This window comes from Carcharodon carcharias, chromosome 20 (assembly GCF_017639515.1).
Source record: "Carcharodon carcharias isolate sCarCar2 chromosome 20, sCarCar2.pri, whole genome shotgun sequence".
In the NCBI taxonomy this organism is placed as follows: Eukaryota; Metazoa; Chordata; class Chondrichthyes; order Lamniformes; family Lamnidae; genus Carcharodon; species Carcharodon carcharias.
Genome location: NC_054486.1, coordinates 96,559,456 through 96,585,511, shown reverse-complemented (window position 1 = coordinate 96,585,511; position 26,056 = coordinate 96,559,456). Strand labels below are relative to the sequence as shown.

The 26,056-nt window shown below is 40.3% G+C and overlaps 1 protein-coding gene across 4 annotated transcripts in view; it reads right to left on the bottom strand.

Moving 5' to 3' along the window:
- Positions 1-26,056, bottom strand: part of trip11 (thyroid hormone receptor interactor 11) — a 107,041-nt gene that overhangs the window by 59,346 nt on the left and 21,639 nt on the right. The window contains exons 3-13 of one of the 4 annotated variants that reach the window (XM_041213929.1): positions 24,088-24,198; positions 20,973-21,242; positions 16,934-17,002; positions 16,158-16,320; positions 13,776-14,099; positions 10,587-10,621; positions 9,389-9,478; positions 8,098-8,307; positions 3,817-6,870; positions 1,885-2,025; positions 125-482 (exon numbers count right to left, since the gene is read on the bottom strand). In XM_041213929.1, the coding sequence (XP_041069863.1) occupies positions 369-482; positions 1,885-2,025; positions 3,817-6,870; positions 8,098-8,307; positions 9,389-9,478; positions 10,587-10,621; positions 13,776-14,099; positions 16,158-16,320; positions 16,934-17,002; positions 20,973-21,242; positions 24,088-24,198 (4,581 nt within the window). In that variant the 3' untranslated portion in view covers positions 125-368. Of the gene's footprint in view, positions 1-124; positions 483-1,884; positions 2,026-3,816; positions 6,871-8,097; positions 8,308-9,388; positions 9,479-10,586; positions 10,622-13,775; positions 14,100-16,157; positions 16,321-16,933; positions 17,003-20,972; positions 21,243-24,087; positions 24,199-26,056 lie in introns of those variants that run through there. The other 3 variants (XM_041213925.1, XM_041213926.1, XM_041213927.1) reach the window with 3 other exon arrangements.

The following is a 26,056-nucleotide window of genomic DNA, read 5'->3' as shown; positions in this document are numbered from 1 at the left end:
TTGTGCTATCAGTGCTTCATCTGTTTTGTTTCGAATGCTATGTGCATTTAGGTACAAAACCTTTAGTTTTGTCATTTTATTACTTTTGTAGCGTCTAGCCTTATCTGCTGCTTTACTCTTAGAACTCTTTTATTAGTTATACTGGCACATACAGAAAACGTTTACAAGCGATGACCTCTGTGACCTCCCTTTCTGCGAGTGCTGTCTGATGGAATGGGAGTAACGTCCTTGATCCGGCCAATTTTCATCCCAGATCGAGCCAGGGCTCTCAGGACAGACTGGGCACTAGGTCAAGGGGTTTTGGTCCTGTTGCCTCCAGTGGCACGCAGTTTGATGTGTAATGTGGTGATGCCCAGCTCCTTGCATCTCTAAGACACATCCTGAGCGGCCAACATGGCAGCATACGGGGAGGACACATCTCTGTCTGACTTCACCTTCATCCCCCACAGTGACACGGCAGATGGTTTCCTTGCCGGACAGGTCTGTTACATGGACAAAAGTATCGTTGAAGGAAGCAAAGATGTGGCAAACTCCAAAAACATTCTCTCCCTTGGCTGCCTGGGGTCCCAGGCTAATCACCTGCTGCTCCTCCTTTTCCTTACTCTTAAGTGCAGCCATTCTGCCACTCACAGCAGATGCAGAGTTACACTCTCTGTCCCTTCCTGTCACTGTCTGTTTATCATTTCCCATATTAATACCTGTTCCTCTTGCCTTGTCTCTACTCTTTGGTTTACATCTTCCCAAATTTGATCCCTTGACCCCACTATTCACTTTACAACACTCTCTACTTCCCTAGTTAGGCAGCTCGCGAGGACACCAGCCCTAGCATGGTTCAGGTGTAGACCGTCCCAACAGTACAGATCTCAGTTTCCCCAATACTGGTGGCAGTGCCCCACAATCCAGAAACCACTTCTCCCACACCAGTCTTTGAACCACGCATTAAATTCTCTCATCTTATTTGTCCTATGCCAATTTGCACATGGCTCAGGTAATAATCCAGAAATTACTACCTTTGAGGTTCTGTTCCTTACTTTGGAGCCTAGCTCGTCATACTGACCATGCAGAGCTTCCTTCCTCATCCTGCCTATGCTGTTGGTACCTACATGGACCACAAGCACTGGATCCTCCCCCTCCCATTGGAAGTTCCTCTCCAGCCCTGAGCAGATGCCCTGAACCCTGGCATTGGGCAGGCGACAAAGCTATTAGCTTTCACATGTGCGCTGTTAGAAGTTTGATGTCAGTAGAAATTCTAATGACCTAGATGCTCAACATCAGTAGGAGCCCAGGGCAATGTCAGTGCTCTTGCCCAGAAGGCATTTAGTTTATATCACAATGCCGTAAAACAGTTCACAGGCATGCAGCAAAACTGAAACAAAGCTAACTGGCCTAACAAGAGTGTCATCCTTTCTCCCCAACCATGCAAGCCACCTGGACCAGAGCCCTTGAAACATGTTACTTCGATGACTATGATGTTCTTGTTTTACTAGATGAATTTTTGTGCTTCTTTGTTGATTTGGAATGTAGACAGTTCACAGTCTGGCTCCCAGTGAGCAAAATACTAACAAAGGTAAAAGAAATGCAAGCACCGAGCATGCTTTTGTCAGGTGCTGCATAGCTTGTGCTTAAATACGACATTGTTAATTCTATGCAGTTTTATAGCCTGTTAGTACAATTGGCAGATTAGTGCCAAATTCAAAAGTTAAAATAGCACTGTGGACGTGTGTTTATCAGGAGCTAGAGCGATACAGCTCAAAACTGCCGATCTGGACAAGAATTAAATTCAAATTCCTGAGTTGCAATTGTCACATCCCTTTCGGTTGTGCTCAATACGCTTTACTACATTTACAATACTGGAGCGTAATCACTATTTCAATACTATCTTACCTCATTCACTAATGCAGAGTTTTCCATCTGTTTCTGTTTGAGGGCCAGCATTACTTGGTCTCTCTCATGCTGAAACATCCCAGCTTGTTCTTGCATTGATTTCACTTCATTCAGCAGTTGATTTAACTCACCAGTCTTCCCCTTCAAATTATGAAATAGAACTGATCAATCCTATAATTAAGCTCAAATCTAACAAGATAGAGGTCAGTAAATCTCTTTTAAAACTGTTTAACTAACCATTTGGCAATTTAAGCCATTTCATAATGTCTTTTTTTTTTAAAAACACATCATTATTGAACTTCGACATTTAAAGCTGTTCTTTTGCGTGTAACAGGACAATTTAAAGAGGAAGGCAAAACTGAGTGTCAGGGAAGGGAGGTTAATTTCAAGTACTATATTTCCCATTTAACAAGAGAAAATACCACTCTTCTCAAATGTCTTTAACTTTTTAATTTGCCCATTTTATTGCTGACATATCTGGTGCAACAAAGGTTTTTTTCTCCTCCCAGCATTTGATATTTTGGGGCTTCAATCAACGAAAGCACCCCCGAGCAGCTTCAGTAGAAATAGTGGTGAAAAAGGGAGGAAGAAAAGGGCTCTAATTCAAACCACTTCAAGGCCCAAGCTGGAAATGTCCAATCCAAGGAAACCATTCTATGGGATGGGTATACAGATTTCTCAACTAGTAACATGGTTCCTGTGTCAACTTTCAGGCCAATGTGAAATTGTGCAATGCTAGGAAATATGGACAATCACTTTAGTTAACATCACTGGAGCCACCTAGAAAGGAAGCAGAAACCATTCCGGGAATGAAATCCAGGTGATAACTTTGGCAATTCTTTCAAATGGTAAAGAAATATACAACTAATCTTTGACAAAAAATATCCTAGACTTTCCTTATGCTTCATAGAAGGTTACTTGGACGTAAGAAACAAAGGACATGCTTCTCTGGAGCAGGCCATGTATTTATATAAGAGACAAGGGTTAGAAGACAATTATAAAAACGAAACTTGCTGAATATTTCCAGCATTAAGGCAGCATTTGTGCAGAGAAAAACAGAATTAATGTTTTCAGTCTCTGACCTTTCATCAGAAGACTTAGTTAATTTGGTCCAGAAATACTATTCACAAATTTAACAGATGTCTCATGCAGGGCTAGCGTTGGCACAGTAATATACTCTATGCTGAGTACAGATTAGAAGTTTTACAAAATCTTATAAGAAGCCCAGCTTGCTGTCAGATACATGGGCCCAAGATTAGATGATTATTGGAGGTGTATTTCAAGAAGTTATTTTATATCTTATGTGTTTGCCAGAAACTGAAGAGTAACTAGAATGAGGTAACAAAAGTCATGAGAGAGATATCTAACACAGAAAGGAGAGATTCCTTCCCGTTTATGAATTGGGTGATTCAAGTCAAGTAGGTATAATACAATAGGAAAGCAATTTTGTATAAACTGGGTATATAAGGATGTCAAGAGTGTTATGATTTCCTTACAATTCTTATATCCCCCCCCCAACAACCTAAGGTATGCCTAGAAATAATTGTTACTACTGATGCAGAAAATTAACAATTAACATTAATAAGAATTTAAAGACCCAAAAGTCGAGCCAAACAAGAAAAGCAGAGTACTAAGTTACCCGTAGAGTCTTTAAGGTTTGTGTCTGATGGTTCATCGGTCTATAATTGATCTATATATGTTGTATGCATTTGCTTCGTTGAAAATAAAAATTGGGTCACAATATAAATTTTGTTATTTAATCATATAACTTCTTCCAATTATTGTGTGCTAATAACGCTGAGCAAAACTAGAATAAGCTAAGAATCACAGAAATGTCTCAATATATTTGTGCTTAGCATTCCTCATACTGCAAATTAATTCTTAAATCTGCTCAATCTACACTGCAAACATTCATTAAAGTTTTGAACTCACCTCTTCTTTCTCCTTTAGCAGTTTTTCTAATGCAGAAGCCTTTTCTCTCATGGAGTTTTTTTCGAACTCCCTTTCTCTCAACATCATGGAGAACTGCAAATTAGTCTCCTGCAGGGCTCGAAATTCTGTTTCCTTTTCTCTTGATTTAGCTACAATTTGGTCATTCTCCTCTTGGGCTTTATGAACATCTATTTCCAAAAATGAAATCCTCTCTTTCAGATTAGTGACAGCTTGCTTCAAAACTTCATTTTCACTGTCCCTATTCCTCAAACTTTCTGTCACTGATGACAACTGATCACTTTTAGATTTGATGAGCAGATCTTTTTCCCTGAATGATCTGTGTAGTTCATCATTTCTTTCTCTCATTTGCTTGATCTGCAGAGCAGCATCCTCTTGTTCCTTCTTGTCCATTTCAGCAACTATTGTCAGAGAGCTGGATAATTTAGTGCTATTTTGAAGTTCTAGTATTGTGGTCTCCTTACCCTCCAATATTTTATTCAAACGTTCTACCTCTTGTTGCAGTTTTTTAATTTGATCCAATTGTTCTTCTGATGAGCATCCACTGAAAGAAACTGGTGTGTGCAATACTCCTGTAGTTTTTGCAACCAGTTGCGGTTCTGGGGGTACTCCATCCAACTTGTCAAGTATAAGGTTCTTGGTACTGCTGAGCTGCCCAATGCTTTGCTGTACCTCTGCTAGTTCTTGACTCAGAGTTTGCAATCGCTTCTCTTTTTGCTCGTAACTATGAATTAAACAGTTGTAGTCTATTTGAAGCCTAGAGTTGCAATCACCATCAGTCGACAATCGTCCCTGAAGCTTAAGGAGCTCATCCTGAAGCTGAGCAGATTCATGCTGCATGTTCTGAACAGTGGTGATCACCTGCTGCTTCCACTCCTCTATCTTCTTCACTTGTTGTTTTAGTTTGTCACGTTCTTGCAAAAGCTCTTCAAACTGGTTACTGCTCACCAAGCCCGACTCGCCACCAGATCCCATTCCAGATGTCTGCAGGACAGTTACTAGAGTTTGGCACTTCTGGGTAAGGGCATCTATTTCCATGTCCTTCTCACGGATAATTCGAGACAAATTCTGGATGGTTTCACGTACCATGTCTTGACTTTCATTCTCATACTTATTGACCATTTTCAGATTTTCTTCTTGCAGTTTCAAAAGAGCGGCTTCCTTTGCAGCTATAATGTCCATCATTCTATGATATTCAGTCTTCAGTTGGCTGTTCTCCCTTGTCTTTTCATTTAATACTGCTAGCATTTGCTCTCGCTCATTCGCATAAGCCTGCAATTGCTGCTGCAAGTAGGCCACATCTGCACCAACCTGCATATATGAGCCAGGTGTCACCCTTGCATGAAGAGTTTGGATCTCCAAGTTTTTCTGTTGAATGATTTGAGTTAGTCTACCCACTTCATCCTTAAATATAGGTAACTGATCCAACTGCTTATTCAGAGACAAATATTTTTCGTTTAATACCTTTATCTCCATTTCTTTTTCTTTTAAGCCATTAACCAATCTGTCAATCTCCACTTTGGACAAATCATGCTTTTCATTTCCATTTTCTCCATTCACTGTTAGTACTTTAGTTTCTTGGAGAATGACTGGAGCATCTGTAGGAGCAACCTGGAGTTCTCTCTGAAACTGAGTTCTCATTTGATCGATGGATTCCTGAAGGCTGTGGATCTCTTTATCTTTCTCTGAAATTAATTTCTCATATGCTGAAGTAATTTCCTCATGCAGGGTTTTTGCTTCATCCCCTTCTTTCCCTTGTGCCTGTATAGAACGCTGAAGCTGTAAAACATTTTGCTTTTGCTCCTCAACTGTCCTTTTATGAAGCCTGATTTCCTCTTCAAGGCTGTTCTTTTTGCTGTTCAGCTCAGTTATCTCTGTCTCAAGCTCTATTATTATATCAAGAGTCTTGGGCTCAGCAGTCGGCTGAAGCCTGCTATGTTGGTCCCTGAAGTGATCCATTTCTTCTTTGAGATGGTTATTTTCTTCCTTCATTGTACTTAATTGCCGCTCTTTCTCTTCAAGATTTTGCTTTAAGGATTCACACTCTCTAAAAACCTTTGCATTTTTTTCAATTTCTTGCTGTAATTCTGAGCTTCTTTTCCTAAGTGTTTCAACAAATGTCTCCTTTTCATTCAAAAGATCTGTCAACTGCTGCTGACCCTCCAGGCTAGATTTCAGCATTTCTCTGGTCTCTTCATGGTCAGTTTCCAATTGTTGTACGTTACGTTTGAGTTCTTCAATCTTAAAATCCTTCTCCTGATTAAACTTGATCAGACTGTCATGTTCTTTCTGCAAAGCTGTAGCATCTAAATTTCGAGCCATTGTTAGCTCATTGATGGTGTGCTCATATTTTTTAGCCTCCTCATTAATTCTTTTTTCAGCCTGGTTCAATTCGGACTCCAGCTGGGTTTTTTCCATTCGCAATGCCTGCATTAGGGTGGCGTTTTCCTTGGTAATCTCACTTTTACTGGTTACAGCTTCCTTCAGTTGTTCTTTAACTTCATTTAGGGCTTCACTGGCTTCTCTCTTTTCTGCATCCAGTTTTTTATTTTGGATTTTGAGGTCATTAAGTTTAGTTTGCAACTCATCACTTAGAAGTTTAGTTTCTGAAACCTGTTGTCTTAGTTCTGAAATTTCATTCTCTTTTCCTTGGAGTAATTCTTCTTGATCTCGATTGCTTGGAGCTTGCTGGACAGCTTGTGTTAACTCCACCTTGGCGACTGACAGTTGAGATTCTGCATTCTGTAATGTCCTCGACAGATTTATATTTTCAGCCTGCAAGTTCGAGCTATGCACGTTTGATTTGCTTAGCTTCTCCATTAGGTCTTTGACTTTCATTTCCAGCTGCTGCTTGCTCATGTGCAGCTCATTGAGGGCAAAAGCACTCTGACTCAGCTTGTCTCTTTGAGATTCCAGCTCTTGTGCCATTAATGCCTTATCAGCTGCAACAACCTCCAGTTCTGACTGCAACTGTTTGATCGTTCCTTCAGAATCTCTCCGCTGCTGCGCCAGCTGATCTTTCAATGTGATCAGATGCTTCAGGAAAATTTAAGAAAGTATAATGTTATACTGGCATGTTTCAGTTACATTTGTTTACTGTATAACTTATTAAAGACCCATTGCCAATAGTAAAACTTGCTTCTAATGTTTTGCCATGTTAAATGGAGCATGTGCCAGCTGGAGGAGGGCAATTGTCCATGGTGGAGGGAGGAAGGAAGAAAGAAAAGAATGGAACAAATGGAAGAAAGAAAATGCACCAAATGTTGGTGCAAATTGCTCCATTATCTCAGCACTTGGATGAAGAGCAGAATCAACAGAAGCCTGTAAGGTCTGTCTCCAAGGTAAAAATTCCTGGGTGGCACAGAAAGGTGCAACAGAGAAAATGACTTCAAAACAGGGGCTTACCTAAAAAAATCTTAAACTTGATCATTTATATTTTCTCAATTAGTGCATTAAACAAATGTTTAATGATAAAAATGTGCACATTTAAGATAAAAAGTAAAATACATTAATATTTCAATTTTTTTTTAAATTCCAGATCTTAGCTCAGCAGTTATCCTAGTAACAAGATCTTTTTCCACAAGGGTTGGCTGAGGGGAGATTCGACAGAGGTGTACAAAATTATGACAGGTTTAGATGAGGCAGTCAAAGTAAAGCTGTTTGCATAAGCTGATGGTACAGGACCATGGAGGTGGCGGGGGGGGTGCAGATTTAAGATTTTCCGATTCAGTGGGGGGGTGGTGTGAGGCAGAATTTTTTTTATTATGCAGCAGGTGACGTACACGCCATCTACAGGATTTATGGAAGTAGGAGATGATGAATGATTTCAAAAAGGAAATTGCATGGGCACTTGAGGGAAATAAACTTGCAGGGATAAGGAGTTACAGCATACAAATGAGACTGACTGGATTTCCCCAAGGCAGCCGGGTGAATTTGATGGGCTGAATGGTCTCCTTCTGTGCTATACTGACTCAAGAAAGAAAAAATGAAATGATTGAATCAAGAGCCAATTCAACTGTGCTACACTGAAATGTGGTTGGAAGCGGCTTATCTGCTCATATTTTCAATCTAAAAATGGTGAATTGAGGAAAAATGCAACCAACCAAAAATATACCATTTTTACGTTCACCATCATGCAGAAAACTTTACTTATTGAAGTATTTAAGGAAACAATTAGAAATTAGATAGTCAAATGCCTTAATTTTTCTTTAAAAGAATCAGAAACTACAAGGAGAAACTAATGATTATAGGGGCACTACATACCTCAGTAGCTTCTTGATTCTGCTTGTCTAGTTCTTCCAACTCAGACACTAATGTGTCTTTCTGCCTGGAGACCTGTGTCAGGTTATTCTCTTTAGCTGACAAATTATGCTTTAGCTCACTCACTTCCATGGTCAGCCTATTCAGATTCAAAAGAGCATTCCCATTTCCCTGAGTAGTCTGCAGCTTTGAAAGTTCCTCTTGGATAGCCTCCTGGCAATAAAAAAAGAAACAACTTCTGTCAAATTGCAATCATTACTGCAGAGCAGATCAGATGTTAGCCAGCCTGTACTTAAAAAAACACAACTACCTGCAACAACCCCCTAACCATAGAGTCAGTTCCAATAAAGTTTTGATTCAGAGATGAATCTTCAACCAATCCGTAAAATGCACGTGAAGCATTCTAAATTCATGAGACTGATCTTAGTTCATTAGTAAATATGATATAACAGCAGACAAGCAATGCAGGCCTCAGCGCTGTTGAATGATGACCATTAATGAGTTATACAAGGTTCATATGGTTGCACAGGTCTGCCTAATCCTTGCTCAGGCAATTGGGGGTGTGGGGGCGGAATAGCACCACTGTTACATACTTTTTGCATGCTGTATCAAATATCAGGCATAACACAGATCACAATTTACCAATCCACATAAAGAATTAGTTTGCCTAATATACAGTGCATATCTCATCCCAAAAGCGCATATCTGAGCCCAGGAAATGTAGGTACAGGTCGACAACAACGAAGGCTTGAAGGCCGGCAGAGAGGGCGCATGTGAGAGAGAGAGACAGACAGACAGAGAGACATAGAGAAGGACGCCTGGGGTGGTGTTCCCATGCATCTGCTGCCCTTGTACTTTTAGATGGTAACAGTCATGAGTTTGAAAGGTACTGGCTAGGGGGCCTGTTGAGTGAGCGATAGTGGGAGTCTGTGTGTGTCTGGCTCACTCACAGTCTCAGGATTTCCACTCAGCCTTACCCCCACACACAATCATACCCATTCAGAAATGGGTGAGGGTGAGCTTCAAGTTGTTACTTTTCTTCATACCTCAACTTTATTATGAAATTCATGTTTAATGTGCCAAACCTTATCTTTCTGAAATTTGCTCAACAGCCCCTTGAAGAGTGAGAAAAAAATGGAGATGTGAAAAGGTTGGACAAGCCTGGCTTACAGCATACAACCTAGCCATCTTGACTGGATATGGTCTTACCAATGAAAAGACCACTCACAAAAATTACTTTAACTCATTTAGATAGCAGCCTCCAAATGGCAAAAGATCAAGATACTATGCCCACCTTTTCTTTTTGTAGCTCCTCCTTTTCATGGTTCAGCAACTGCAGACTTGCTTTCAGCTCCCGAATATCTTCCTTCCCATTATATTTAGCCTTAAAAAGAAATTCAAAACAATAATTATGAACCTGGACAATTTTTATACTGCTCGAGACCACATTACACTAAAAATAATTTTTTGAACAATTCCAAATAGAGTTTTTGATTCTTTTTCCCCTTTTCATTATTTTTGAATCTATTTTGGCAAACGGTGTACAACATATACAGTTACCCTTGTCCTGGATTAAAACACGTGAAACAAACTCCTCCTAATATATCTAACCATGATCTATTCAGCATAAAGACAATGAAATTTTCTACTGCACAGAAAGTTTGCAACATAATTTGAACTATTCAAATAAACTTAGTGCTTAAATTTGAGATTATTTTTCATGTTTTCATACATCTAATATGTACAAATAAAACCATAATGGCAAAACAGCTGATCATTTGCCTACATTCACACTAAATATATCACAAACTAAGAAGGTAGTGTGAATGCTCTTGTCTTAGTAATAAAGAATACAAAGCATGAGTGCATTACTAGGTAGAATAGATATTTCAGATACTCAACAGTTCTCCCTTCATTGAAGCAGGCCTATGATTTCTATTTACTATCTCAAGTTTGAAACAAATATAAAAGTTCATTGGGTACCTTATCAATCAACACTGCAGTTCTATTTTTCTATCTCAATAGAAGGAAATACAGAAGTGTTTCAAATACACCATTCTTCACAAATACATGTAAAGCTCAAGATTTACTTAATAATTGTTTCCTGTACAGATGCAGATTTCAATTACTGGAATTCATCAATTGAAATATTCTTCAAATGAATGCTCAGGGATAGTCTAACTTGACTCATTTATCACAAAGGAATAAATCATTAAAAACATTTAAAGAACAAAAAAAATCCATAATTAATTTTAACTCCTTACAGTTGATTTTTAATTAAGGTACACATTACATAGGCTCATGGTGCACCACTGTATCCCACCCATGAATGATATCAACTATAACCCAGAACTTATCACTCAGGAGTTATCAAGATAGCCTGATAATATACAAATTTTATCTCAGATCTTTATACAAACCGAATAAAGAACAGAAATATTCAATGCAAACTCAAGATATCAAGAGTCTGGAAACCACTTGCAAATACATACTTCATTAGTGTTATCCAATCTCTTCAATTCTGCATCTATAATAGTCAAAGGAAACATGAAAACATGTTAAAAATCTTATAGACAAAATCCATCTTTATTCATCCTTACCTGGAAGAAGCACATGCATGCTTTCAAGGCACATTTAAAATTATCTGAGCAAAAAAATACATTAGATCAGAAGCAACTTGAAAGTAAAATTTTAACTGATCTTGCTTGTCATTGGAATATGGATTACAAGTACTCTTGATTTACCCAAAGATTTGCTGTCAGATTTATAGGGTCTAAAGAGTTAGATGGTGGATAACTGTCAAACAGTCCAAGTGTTAGAGAAGCTCTGGATCCAGACTGGAGAAGTGTGGTTCCAGTCCAATTGAAGTACCGCCAGACAAGCATCATCTAAAGTTTCGCTGCAGCTTTACTTGGATCAGCTATTTGCATTAAATAATGCTGTAGTGCTATTTCAAACAGAGAACAAATTACCAGCTACAACTTTTAGAATTCTACAAATGAAGCATTTGAATCATGCATGTGGATGTAGATCTGATTAGCATATTTTCATTTCCGTTCTGGAGCTGCATTTGAATCTGGTCCAGAATAATAGGATGAAGGTTAGCCTCTCTCAAGGATATTACGTGAAGTTATTCTGGATCCAGTTTTTAATATACACATTTATGCAAGCACAATGAATTACAGTGATAAACTCTCAACCTTCTCAACCTATCTGCAGCCTCCAACATAGTTGATGACACCATCCTCTTCCAATGTTTTTTCTCCATTGTCCAGCTGGGTGGAACTGCTGTTATCTGGTCTATCTTCTCTATCAAATCATAGCCAGTCCTTGTAATCCACATCACCTGCAATGGATTCTCTTCACACTTCTGCACCATTACCTCAGGAGTTTCCCAAGGATCTATCCTTGGCCCTCTATTTCTCACCCACCCCTTGCTCTCCACTGTCTCTGATTTTTTACTAGATTCCTAAACCTACTAGATTTCCAGAAATTTCCTCCAAATAAATATAGTCTTTGGTACCTGCTACAAACACAGCTATTTCCATCAATTTCCCTGGAACGGCAAGAAGTAAGTCAGACCTTGGTATTGTGTTTGACCCCAAGATGAACTTCCGACCACATATCCACTCCTTCACCAAGAATGCCTACTCCTGCTTCCATAACATCGTCTGACTCCATCCCTGCCTCAGCCCACCTGCTGTGGAAACTCTCATCCATTCAGGGACAATCACAGTGATGCAGTACAATATTATATATGTTCACTTGAGGTTAACCTTAAGAGGTGAAACTGACAGCTTAAGTTACCAATCAACTTGTGATATATAGAATCTAACACCTGTACTGCTAGATCCTGCCACTTGTTCCCAAAGTGTTCGCATTCTATTCTTTAACATTGGTCAACTTGATGACATAAAAAAATCCACCTCACATCATTCCAACTTGTAGCACTTTAAATTGCCACCCGTGTTGGGAGAAACACAGAATTCTTTCAACTGCTTTTTCAATAAATATGCTGCATTGCACAGAATTGAGCGTCACTGATCAGGGGGAGTCTTGGTTGGACTCCTGGTCTGTGACAAGTTAACTTATTAGCAATGGTGATGGTGCTGGAGATGACCTCAGTTTCCTCGAACTAGAGGTTAGTGAAAAATTACCCAGAGCGCCCTTGCCTGATCATTATATTGTGAGCCTCCAAAAATAATACATACCTGTATATTGGTGAGGTCAAATTTATGTTCAACTGTAATCTCTGCCCCCCCCCCCCCAAGGTTAAGTAGCCAGTCAAGACTCTAACAAGCCACAGATGAAGAACAGCAAGGTACCAGAGGCCCCATTATGCCTGGTCATAAGTCAGTACCTTGAGGAAAGGAGAAAAATGGACCAATGGACTTAGATTATAGGAATCCTATCAAGGAGTGAAATATGCATGTAAATATCTTCATGGAGCACAAATAAGAACAAAGGAACACAAGTAAACTTTAAGCCTGTCTGCCGATCAATGAGATCATTTCTGATCACTGATCCAACTCCATACACCAGCCTTTACCTATATCCCTTAATGCCTTTGGCTAACAAAATTCACAATTGGTGTAGTGTGAATTGCTATTTGTGGAAGAGTTCCAAGCTTCTGCCACCCTTTGAGTATAGAAAAGTTTCCAAATTTCCAAAGATCTGGCTCTAATTTTTAGACTATGGTCCCAAGTCCTGAACTCGCTAACCATTGGAATCCTGCTCACTCAACCCACTAGCATGAAAGGCAGAGCTTGAGAGAGTGCATACATGGACCATTACACATATCATTAAAAAATGTTTTTCTGGAAAAACAGAATGCACAGAGGTTAATGGAGGCATAGTCTCATTCATAGACCATTCTGGTCCAAATGCTGCCATTCTGTGAGAAATATACATTCTGCACCAAAATATCCCAATTCGGAGCTGTTGAAGATTAATACAGTATTTCAGGTGAAACAGCAGTCTACTTGTACTTCTTTCAACTAAATATGCAGTATTCAATGTTCACAACATGGCCTCCTCAACAGTGGGGAAACCAAATGCAGATTGGATGGCTGCTTTGCTGAACAACTTTGTCCCTCCCTACATTATCTAGAGTTAAGTAGAATGCAAGATGATCTCACTGAAACAGGTAAAATTCTTAAAGGTCTTGTCAGGGTAGATACCGAGAGGCTGTTTCTCCTACCTGGAGATTCTAAAAGTACAGGTCATAATCTCAGGATAAGGGGTCAGCCATTTAGGACTGATGCAAGGAGAAATTTCTTCTTTTAGGGTATTGCAAATCTTTGAAACTTTCTGCCCCAGAGAGCTATGTTTGCTCAGTTGCTGGGTATAGTCAAGACTGAGGTCACTAGGCTTTTGGGTATTGAGGGAAACAAGAGATTTAAGGATTGAGCAGGAAAGTGGAGTTGTGTAGAAGATCAATCATGATCTTTCTGAATGGCAAATTAGTCTTCAGAGCTGTGTGGCCTACTCTTGAACGTTTCAGTCTTTTAAATTAAAATGTGATCTCCACTGTAATTTCACAAATAAAGTTGCTTCATATGAGTACTTGGTGATCAGCAGGGAAATAGTAACTGTTGTGGCAATCCTATCCTATCTCTCCAGTAGCATGGTCTTCTTGGGTGTAAAGCAGCACAACACCTACAATGAATAACATATTGTACCTGTTGCAGCTTGCCTTAGTTGGAGCACTTCTTCCTCCAGTGCCACTTTTCCTGACTGTTTTTCCTGTTTCTCCACAGTACCCTGCAACTCCATCATACAGTTCTGCGAGTTCTCATATTCCTCCTGCAGTCTCTCGCACTCCTTCAGCTGACTTATCTCTGTTGAAGCATTCTCCCATTCTTGGAGCAAACCAACAGCCAGTTCATCATTCTTGGTCTTAACTTGCTTTTCCAGCTCTTCTCCAGATTGCTTTCTGGCTACTAATTGAGTCTTTCTCTCCTCAGGAATTGTTGAATGGTCTGAGGACACAGCACCTGCTCCAGCTACAAGTACAAAATAGATGAATTCACTCCAAACACAATTTCTGAATCTGAACAGACATTCCTCTGCACTATTACTTCAGCCTCAAGTCCAGATGATGCAATCATTATGTTGATTGCTTAACCCAGCAGTGAAGACATTATCTAGATCACAAAATTAGATAAGCTTGTTTGTTGTTATATTTATATGTTGGCCAAAACTATACAGTCAAGTGACTAAAATTTCACAGGTGCTCCAAAGAAAAGATGCAAAGAGTTTCTAAGTGATAGCTGCGTGCAAGGCAATTCCAAATTGACTTTGCACATGACAAACATTCTATATAAATTCTGTTTTGACCTTGGCCAAAACACATTCCACACTTCAAAAGGGAGAAGGGATGTTAAGGTAGTTGTTTTTAAATACAAAGTGCTTTTACACTGCTTGAAATTTTCACTTCTTTAATGAGCTCTTAAATCCTGCACAGCCAGCAGCAAGCCACCTGGAAAACTAAGGCATCTCACCAAGACAGTTTATTGTGGATCTGCTGGGCTGCCAATTATAGCAAATAGCAAGGGTTTTATCACTGGTATCAGGGGCTTTCAGTTGACTATGAATGACATTTCCTATCGGAGCGGTCTACATTACTATGCATCTCACACAATGTAAAATTATTAAGGTAATTTTTCTTTCTCCCATCAATTAGGTAATATATACTTGAACTACACTTTTCTGGGATTTTGCTGTATGAAAATTGGTTGCTGCCTATTCTACATTACAAGAGCGGCTTCTCTTCATTGGCTATTAAACACTTGGGGATGTCCCGAGGTTGTGAAATAAACTATATTAATACAAGCCTTTCTTTTCCTTTCTAGTAGGACATTTGAATATTTCGTGAAATTTCTGTTCTTGCAATTGCCCTTAACTGCAAATCTCCTCTGCAGAGCGTTGCTCAACTGATGTTTGAGAAAAGAATATTCAATATTGGGCACCTCCTCAATCCAATGTTCCATGTCCATGCTGTTAATCAGCTTGCCATAGGTTGAAGACAGGCTGATTGATGCATGATGTTTTAACCTGTCTATGCAGGGGTAAGAAAAATAGTTTTAGCAGTGTAAATGCTGGGAGCCAAAGCACAGGCTCCCACAATTCAAAATGAAGTAAGCTACTGATTCTTTGACAGCTTTTAAGGCTGATGACAGCTGAACAACTATCTGAAATAATGGGGCCCAAAATAGCAAGTGAAGTAAAAATAATGTTAAACCTAAGAACAATTGCAGCTCGTGAGTTTTTACTTAGTCATTATTTTCATGTTATCTGACTGACAGGAGTAAGGTTCTTTATGAAAACATGTCCTCCAACTCCATCTCCTCCTCTGCCAACAAGCTGCCTCTGGCTGTGGTAAAGTTCCATGGTTATCCTCTGGTACCATGCTCAAGAGGCCATTCTTCATGTGTGAGCCTGCACAGTAACTGACTGCCCTAGCAAAATCCTGTCCTCAGCCAATTTTTACACACATTTACTTTGCAACATGTGGCCTCCAGATGGTGATCAGGAGCATGAATCCTTATAACTGAACTAGCCATTGTGTCCTCACTAATTCGGCTAAAGCTAGTTAACCCACCACCAATTGTGAAATGAACCTGTCTCTACTGGGCTGCAAGGCTCATCAGTTGACAAAAGCAGACACTGTATGCAGCAAACAAAAATTACCAGTGTTTCACCACACAGAGCAAAAGGAAAACTTATCATTTCAAAAGCTACATTAGTTAGTTGCCCCACAACTAACCTAAATTTATTCTTCTTCATACCCTTAAAAAATATAAATGAACACTAATTTCACAATTGGAAGTTTCAAGACATGGTACATTTTACTTGAACACGTTTGGCTTTACAACTTTGCAAATTGCCAGTTATAAAGTAGTTAAAAGAAAATAGGATCATGAGGAGAAATAGTTAACAGTAATTAACCATCACGCGCAAAACATGTAACATTCACATAAATATATTACTCTAGTCCTCAAATGCTTCTCTGCAAAATTAAAAAGTGAAAAAGTACAACTGCACAAGGGGTTACTTCTAACCTTGCAACTGCTGCTCCAGCTCCTCAATCCGTTCTTCATATTCTGCAAGCTCAATCCTATGCCGGAGCGTGAGGCTGGTTAGTTTCTGGCGATGTATGTCCTGCAGAGCAGACAGCTCGTGCTGATGTTCATCAATCTCCTGACTAAGCTGCTTCTTCACCTCCTATAATAATTAACCAGCTGGATATCATTAGAGCTGTACCAGCCAATTATGACCATAATCAGAATATCTTATGAGGAACATGAATCATGAACTGAATGATTCCAATTTAACTGGCAAGTCGGGCTAAATGTTCATTCAGCTCTTCCTACACAATACTACAGCATAATCAGAGTGCTGAGGCTTACAGACCATTATATTTTCATACAAGGATCATGTGCATGCTTTTCCACAGACAAAATTAAGAGCTCTCTGATATTAAACGGATTCTGAACGTAAACCTATGCAGACTGAAGTGCACTCCTCAGTATCAACCACTGACTTTCACTGGGGGGTGCGGACACCAGGTGAGGATCAAATTGGATTTATCAGTGATGCCGCTGAAACAGTATTAAAATTATAACAGTCGCATGAGTGAAGTACCAAGTGACTGCCAGCAACCATATCAGCCGCACATAAGACAAACAGGGGAAATAAAAGACACAGACACAGGTACAAATAGAACCATGATGATTTCAACAGTAGCATCCTCATACTTTGACATTATTCCAGCTGACTGCTGGAACTTAGGTCATTCTTAGCGGTTTAGTGAATAATTTGTTTGAAAAGTTCTTACCTCGATTGTCTTTTGCAATTTGTAATTATCATCCTGACTAGAGCTAACTGTCCCTTGACCCTTGGGTGCCTAAAAATAAAGTTCATAAAGTTAACTTTTCCCCAAGACAACACTGTGCACCCTAGCGCAAGCATTCAACAAGATCTGGATTAAATATGGAAGTGGCCATTCTGTCTGCTCTTTCCATCACAACATGAAGAAGCTCAGCAACTTCGTAGAAGGAATATTAAAACCACAGAAAGCTTACAGCATAGACTCAACCAGGATGATGCATTAAGTTATGAATCAAGATGTTTAGTGCTGGGAAAATATCCATCTGAGCACAGAAGAGCAAGGGAAGATTTAATAGAAGCTTTTAAAATTATGATTGGGTTGGAGTGAAAGAACATTTGTTCTGGTGGGGAAGTCAATGGCAAGGGGTTATCAATTTAAAGTGGTCACTGAGTGGTTAGGAGAAATGTCTTTAACTCTATAATGTCACAATTGGGCAGAAAATCCTAGGCATGATTCATACCAATTATTCTTCCATGCCCATTAAAGTCCAAAGACAGTAATCACAAAAAACTATAACAATGGTATTCTCATCCTCACGGAATTATACCTAACAAATAATGTCCCAGGCACCACCATCGCCATCTCTTGGTATGTCCTGTCCTACCGGCAGGACAGGCCCAGCAGAAGTGGCGGCACAGTGGTATACAGTCGGGAGGGAGTTGCCCTGGGAGTCCTCAACATTGACTCCGGCACCCATGAAGTCTCATGGCATCAGGTCAAGCATGCGCAAGGAAAGCTCCTGCTGATTACCACATACCACCCTCCCTCAGATGATGAATCAGTGCTCCTACATGTTCAATACCACTCGAAGGAAGAACTGAGGGTGGCAAAGGTGCAGAATGTACTCTGGAAGGGGATTTCAACTTCCATCACCAAGAGTGGCTCAGTAGCACCACTACTGACCAAGCTGGCCAAATCCTAAAGGACACAGCTGCTAGACTGGGTTTGCAGCAGGTGGTGAAGGAGCCAACAAGAGGGAAAAACATATTTGGCCTCATCCTTACTAACCTGCCTTCCACAGATGCATCTATCTATGACAGTATCACTAAGAGTAACCATTGCTCAGTTATTGTGGAGGCAAAGTCCCGCTTTCACATGAAGGATACCCTCTATCGTGTTGTGTGGCACCACCACCGTGCTAAATGGGATAGATTTCAAACAGATCTAGCAACTCAAGACTGGGCATCCATGAGGTACTGTGGGCCATCAGCAGCAGAATTGTACTCGAACACAATCACCTCATGGTCGGGGGTATCCCCCATTCCACCATTACCGTCTAGCCAGGGGGTCAACCCTGGTTCAATGAAGAATGCAGGAGATCATGCCAGGAGCAGCACCAGGCATACCTTAAAACGAGGTGTCAACCTGGAGAAGCTATGATACAGGACTACTTGCGTGCCAAACAGCATAAGCGACAAGTGATAGACAGAGCTAAGCAATCCCACAAACAATAGATCAGGGAGTCCTGCCACATCCAGTCGTGAATGGTGGTGGACAATTAAACAACTCACTGGAGGAAGAGGCTCCACAAATATCCCCATCCTCAGTGATGGAGGAGCCCAGCACAGCAGTTCAAAAGATAAGGCAGAAGCAATCGCAACAATCTTCAGTCAGAAGTGCCGAGTGGATGATCTCCAGAGGTCCCAGGCATCACAGATGCCAGTCTTCAGCCAATTCGAATCACTCCACATGATATCAAGAAACGGCTAAAGACACTGGATATTGCAAAGGCTATGGGCCGTGATAATATTCCGGCAGTAGTAGTGAAGACTTGTGCTGCATGACTTGCTGTGTTTCCCAGCCAAGCTGTTCTGGTTCAGCTACAACACTGGCATCTACCCGGCTATGTGGAAAATTGCCCAGATACGTCCTGTACACAAAAAGCAGTACAAATCCAACCCAGCCAATTACCGCCCCATCAGTCTACTCTCAATCGTCAGTAAAGCAATGGAAGAGGTCATCAACAGTGCTATCAAGCAGCACTTGCTTAGCGATAATCTGCTCACTGATGCCCAGTTGCAATTCCGCCAGGACCACTCAGCTCCTGAACTCATTACAGCCATGGTTCAAACATGGACAAAAGGGCTGAACTCCCGAGGTGAGGTGAGAGTGACTGCCCTTGACATTAAAGCAGCATTTGACAGAGTGTGGCATCAAAGAGCTCGAGCAAAACTGGAGTCAATGGAAATCAGGGGAAAAACTCTCCGCTGGTTGGAGTAATACCTAGCACGAAGGAAGATGGCTGTGCTTGTTGGAGGTCAGTCATCTCAGCTCCAGGACGTCACTGCAGGAGTCCCTCAGGGTAGTGTCCTCGGCTCAACCATCTTCAGCTGCTTCATCAATGACCTTCCTTCCATCATAAGATCAGAAGTGGGGATGTCACTGATGACTGCACAATGTTCAGCACCATTTGCGACACCTCAGATACTGAAGTAGTCTATGTCCAATTACCATTACTGAATCCCCACTGTCAACATCCTGGGGTTTACCATTGACCAGGAACTGAACTGGACTAGCCATATAAATACTGTGGCTACAAGAGCAGGTCAGAAGCAAGGAATTATGCGACAAGTAATTCATCTCCTGACTCTCCAAAGCTTGTCCACCATCTACAAGGCACAAGTCAGGAGTGTGTAGGAATACTCCCCACTTGCCTGGGTGAATGCAGCTCCCACAACACTCAATAAGCTTGACATTGTCCAGGACAAAGCAGCCGACTTGACTGGCACCACGTCCACAAACATTCACTCCCTTCACCACTGATTACTAGCAGCAGTGTGTACCATCTACAAGAAGCACAGCAGGAATTCACCAAGGCTCCTTTGACAGCATCTTCCAACCCCATGATCACTACCATGGACAAGGGCAGCAGATAGATGGGAACACCACCACTGGAAGTTCCCCTCCAAGTCACTCACCATCCTGACTTGGGAATATATTGCTGTTCCCTCAATGCCACTGGGTCAAAATTCTGGAATTCCCTCCCTAGCAGCACTGTGGGTGTATCTACACCACAGGCACAGCAGCAGTTCAAGAAGGCAAATGTGATAGACCACTATCTTCTCAAGAAAAACTAGGGATGGGCAATAAATGCTGGCCCAGCCAGCAAAGCCCACATCCCGTGAATTTTTTAAAAAAATCTTAAATCATCTACATTCACTATTTTGGAAATGGCATCAATCACCTGCATTTCTTTGCCTAATCATTCAAATTTCTCCACGTTTACTCCATTAGGGGATTCAGTTGTGTAGTGGTAATGTCACTGGACTGACAATCCAGAGGCCCAGAATAATACGCTGGGAACACGTGTTCAAATCCCACCATGGCAACTGACAGAATTTAAATTCAATTAATTAAATTTGGAATACAAAGCTAGCCTCAGTAATGTCGATCATGAAACTATCAATCAGTTCGACAATGTCCTTTAGGGAAGGAAATCTGCCGTCTTTACCGGGTCTGGCCTACAAGTGACTCCAGATCCACAGCAATTTGGTTTATTCTTAACAACTCTCTGAAAAGGCCTAGCAAGCCTCTCAGTTCAAAGGCAATTAGGGATAGGCATCAATTGCTGGCCTTGCCCATGAAAGAATAAACATCCCATGAAAGAATAAATAAAAAGGTATGTTTTCACTTCTGGATCTGCCCAGAGGATATTTCCAGTTTTTGTATTGACTTAATATTAAGTTGCATGTTTGGATCAAAATTACATCCAAATCTGTTGTGTAGAGTGATAGTGTGCTCATCCTGGTTGGTCAGTGTGGAATAGCACTTGTTACCAATGTTCCCATGCTTCAAATAATGGGCTTACCTCAGAGGGTATAGAACGCAAAAAACATTCAGAACTCAAAGCTGGATGAGCACTGGCATTCAAATGTACTGACCACACAGATAAAGAAGAAGCATGGGAAAACTGATAAGACTGCATCAACAATTATCTAATTGTTCCATTTTATGCTTGATTACCTGCATGATGGCATTCACTGACCTGTGCTAGCGCTTTCCAATGGGCAACATCAGCTTCCAACCTGGAGACTTCTTTGGAAAGCCTGTTGATCTCTTGCTGGGACCAGATGACATCTCCAAAATCCATGGTATCCCCATGAAACGTGGACGTGCGAGACATGTCCACAGGCAGAAAGGCAGTTGAGGCTGTGCTTGAGGTAACACCAACTTGTGATGACTGAGCAGCAGATTGGAGCTTCTGTACTTGATCCTGTAAGGAATTTTGTCTGGCTTTCAAATGGCTTATTGTAACCTTAAAAAGGACAAAATAATGAATCAGGCAGCCAGCCGCAAGCGCTGAGCTGGATTAAAAATCAATTTTAAGCAAGTTAAAACTGCAACTGGCAAGCAACATTCACATCACAGAAGTGTCACAAAGTGATCACTGAGAACAAGAGAAAACCTAGCCATTTCCACATCGTTGGCAACAACACCCCCTTTGCAGTCCCCAACAATCAATATTTATAGGCTACCTTGATCAAAAGCTGAACAGAATCACCAAGCCTGATAGAGAATGGAAAATGAATTAACAGTAGCTGCCTACTGACAGGGGTTAAGAAATTTCACATTATTTCTAGTATGGGATGAATATGAAGCAGGTTCCTTCTGTTCTCTGGTTGCACTGACATATTTTGACAAAGGGAATGAGTACTTTTTCTGCCCAGTGCACCGTATTGGAATGTCACACTTGGAGGCGAGCTGGAGGAAAAGCCAATCTCATGTGAGAAGCCCACCACCTGCACTCAACCGTCAGTGGCAAGGCATACTTGCGATACAAACGTGAGTAAGTGTGCCCCACAATTCAATTAAGTATATTTAAGAATTTCCAAATAAAACTGTTAGGGATACCTTGCCTTGGCTGCTTCCAGGAGTCTTTCCGGAATTTAACCAGTTAAAATCATGGCATTTACTCTCACGGTAATTTCACTCTATTGTTCAAGCCACAACCACCCTATCTGTTGGAGGCATTGTAGTTTGCAGATTATCAGAAAACAATTTAAAAAAGTACCAGCACTCAGCATCAAGTAAGCATCTCCTGCTGCCAATGTACCTACTTAACTCAGCAACATCCTGGTATAAGAGCTGCCTGCCCTAGCTACTAAATTGTTGAATTTGCCAGAGGATTGACTTGGTTCTAGCTCCTCATTGCCAGCTGTCTCATCCTGGAGGCAACCTGAAAGAGGCCTTATGTACCTCTCCAACAGGGCAGACAAAATTTAATTATTAGAATATTACAAAGGGGTTAATAAGTTTTTTTTTCCTGATAGTTCCAAACACTTACTATCAATCTTTGGTGTTTTTGTTGCTAGTGACACTTTCTAGTTTTTAAAAAGATAGATATCACTTTCCACTGCAATCAAGAGAATGGGCAAACACCCTGTCAGTTCTGTCGAAGGGTCATGAGGACTCGAAACGTCAACTCTTTTCTTCTCCGCCGATGCTGCCAGACCTGCTGAGTTTTTCCAGGTAATTCTGTTTTTACCCTGAACCAGTCCAAAAAGGATGTTACAACAGTCAGATGACATTTCTCCCCAGCTGATAAAACTGTGCTTGGCCTCTACTTGGCACCTTCAAACAATGGGACAGGTGAAATTGGTAGATAGATAGAAAGTGCAAACCTGCAATCTACTATCTGATTCCATTTGTTGTGTCACCTCATTAAGCCTAATCAGGTACCATCAGCAGTTTAGTTGGCTATATGATCCAATACCAAGCATACTTCAAGCCTGGACTGAAAGATAGAATTAGAATTTAAAAAGGTCCACTTTTACTCCTCATCAATGGCTATACAGAAATACAAACTAGTGAAGAAATCAAATAAAAATCTTACTAAGTTCCTAAAACACTCAGTGCTTGCCATGCAGGAGCACAATCACATAATAGTGCTCACAAAATGTACCATCTAGAGGCAAAAAAAAATGCTAAACCCTGGTTAATTCAGATTCTATTATAACCCAGTGATAATAGCACTTACAAAATTTACTGTCTAGAGGCAAAAAGAATGCTAAGCCCTGGTTAATTCAGATTCTATTATAACACAGTGATAACGTTGAGCTTTTAAACTAGCCTGGGGCTGTGCATTAATAATGATTTTGGTAATTAAAATCTAGTGACTGTGACAAATTGACTATTCGAATATAATAAATTATGAATAGAGTCCAATTTCCTGGTTACGTGCGCTCATCCTCTGACTACACAGCACATGGTTTTTGAGCCAACATTTACAATCCATTACCCTTCCTCTTGAGAATTTCACCACACGCCTCCAATGCAATCCATTTCAGCAGTTCAGATACAAATAATATAATTTTGTATTTTTTTAAAAAATCAAATAAAGCCATTTGTTATATAGGAAACAGATCTAGGATTCTGAAATTAAAACATGGGAAAATATAAGTTTATTTTAGAAACAACAATTCACACACACTACACGAAATGATTCTAAGTTTCTTTATCCATATCAGACTGGCTGAGCCATCAGGGGTGAAGAAGAGAAAAGGAAAGCTGTGTTTGAATTTGGACTCTGATATTATTCCAGAGAAAGAAAATCCACATGCAGGAACTCAACAGCAATGATGATGAGGTGACTTAGTCAGTTAATCAGTGACTAACTGAAAGGTACCAGATTTGATCTGCGGTGTGTGCTAAGGTAGTTGAGATAACTGTTAGGGATGCTGCAACTGATCTTATTTTAGCCCAATTGGGAAAGGAAAATCAGCATCCAGTAAGGCTCCAAGACCAATCACAGCCAGTAAACCAACGGTGGAAGAGCCAGTCATTGGGTAAGGATAGGATCTGGCAAATGCATAATGCTTCTTTAATAGCCTGCCAACACTCTTTTGTCTATGTTCACGCATGAAAGATGATCATTTTGACAAGCAGTGAAGACAGACTACTATTCACAGAGAAAGCCCCCACCCATTAAACAAAAACCTCAACATCTTTGGGTGAAGGGAAAATAACAGGTGGAAAAAAAAAGGAAGAAAGTTAAACTGCTGCTGCAGTCTTTTCCTAACAATGCACTTCACAATTCACTTGGCCTTGGAACAAGAGGCTCTATTGTAAGGGAACAGAAATGCATAAAACCTTTGACCTACTTCTTTCTGCTGTAGCTGGTTTCTGTATTCTGAAGATAGGTGCTTTATCTGGAGCTCTGCTGCTGCCTCTTTCTCTTCTAGGTCCGAGTAAAGTTTCTTCAACCGCTCATACTAAAATTGGAAAATAAATCTATTTAAAAATGCTTAACAAGAAGGAGCACATGCAGATATATAAAGGGTTTCCTAATTCACATAAAATGAAAGTACTGTGCCAGCTTTCTTCACTGAAGTAATCATTAAGAGGTTCGGGGAATGTTGGTTTAAATTCCAACATTAGCTTCTAGAAGATGACTTGTACAAGTGATAACATCCCACTTTTTCCATGGACCAATAACAGAGCAATTTTGACAGCTCAAGGGTCTAAGCAGCAGCCATCCTGGAGAAAAAGGGGCTAGGCAAAGATGGGCTGCTCAGGTAGATCTTGACTGAAAGCTCAAACGACAGCCTGGAAATGTAGCATTTGTTACCCTTCTTTTTCTTCCTGCCTATTCACTGAGCTCAATTGTGTCTCTCTGTTTCAGTGCTGGCAGTAAAAGATTGCATGTTAGAAGACAATGCACTTGAACATGCTACTATATTTGACTCTAATGGTGTATTCATACTCCACAAACTCAATAAGTGTGAAGCCAAAACTGTGATGCACAAATGCTACCTTTGAGCAGATAAGTTGGATGTGATGACATGACTGACTCTGAAGTGCAGCAAAGCTCCCCGATCCAGGGAATCTTATTCTCCTTCACTCCAATGTTTTCAGGTCCTGACACTGGGGTCAAGCACTCAGTGAAATTACAGTGACCACCTGCACTGGCTACCTGACTCCAGTTTCATTTGTTGGTGTATGCAGAGTGGAGTCACTGTGTCAAACAATTTTGAATTAAGAGAGGACTAAGTTAAATGGTCCGAATATTTATATTTTTTAATGCAGGAAAGTGCTTCTTTCCTGCATTTTTACATTGCTTAACTGAAATTATTTAATAATTCAATTCTTTTCACCACAACAAATTATGAATTATCAGGGGTAAACTGTTTTATTTCGCTAGCTACTGCGATCTTTTTAAAAAATGTTTTCTGACTTAAATATCAGAAATGTTTTTAAAATGTTAAATGCTCATCACACTGGAGCTCTTTTGCCCTTTTACTACCACTTTGACCTATTTGGATAACAGAAATAATTAACGTTCAAGCTGATCAGCTATTGAAGAATCCATTTGTTCTTCAAGGAATCCTGTCTCCACTTCAAAGAAAGGCAGCTATATATCTGAAAAGTGAACCTTAAGGTCTTTTAAATTCTCCGTTTTGACCATTTCCATCCTAAGGTAGCAAACAGAGTCCAGAGGAGTCAACTGTTGACGTGACATTACATGGGAAACTCAGTTCCAAAATTTTTGGAATCTACTTCAACAGATTTGCCCTGTTTTGATATAGTTTGATATAGATTGAGGATTCTATTGTTAGATTTTTTGCTGTGATTCACTTCTTCTGGGTACTTAACGTGCTGGTGAATAAAGTCAACTATGAGATTTAGCCCAAAAGTAAGAGTTTGATAGTGTGATATTTTCTAACTTTTGAAACAGACAGGAGAAAGGAGTGGGTGGCTCACACGATCTTATCTCCACTGCACCACACCATGGTAAAAGGGCAATTGTTAGCACGGTATGACACATCCCACTGTTATTCATAAGTGTGCAAGTTTTAGAATTACCAGATATGAGCCTGCTTTTGAAAATGTCTTTCTATGGTGAATATGAATTGTAAATATAGGGAGAAAACCTGATTTTTTAACAGATGTCGCAAGACTGATTAGCACATGTATCCAAATAGTAATAGTTCTATCCTACATCCTTAAATGTAGATGGAAAAGTAATAAACATAAATAATTTGTAGTAAGTGGCATGTTACACTAGGCCAAAAGCCAATCAAGAACAGCCAAAACAGGGCACAGAAGATGCTGTCTGCAAAAACGTGAATA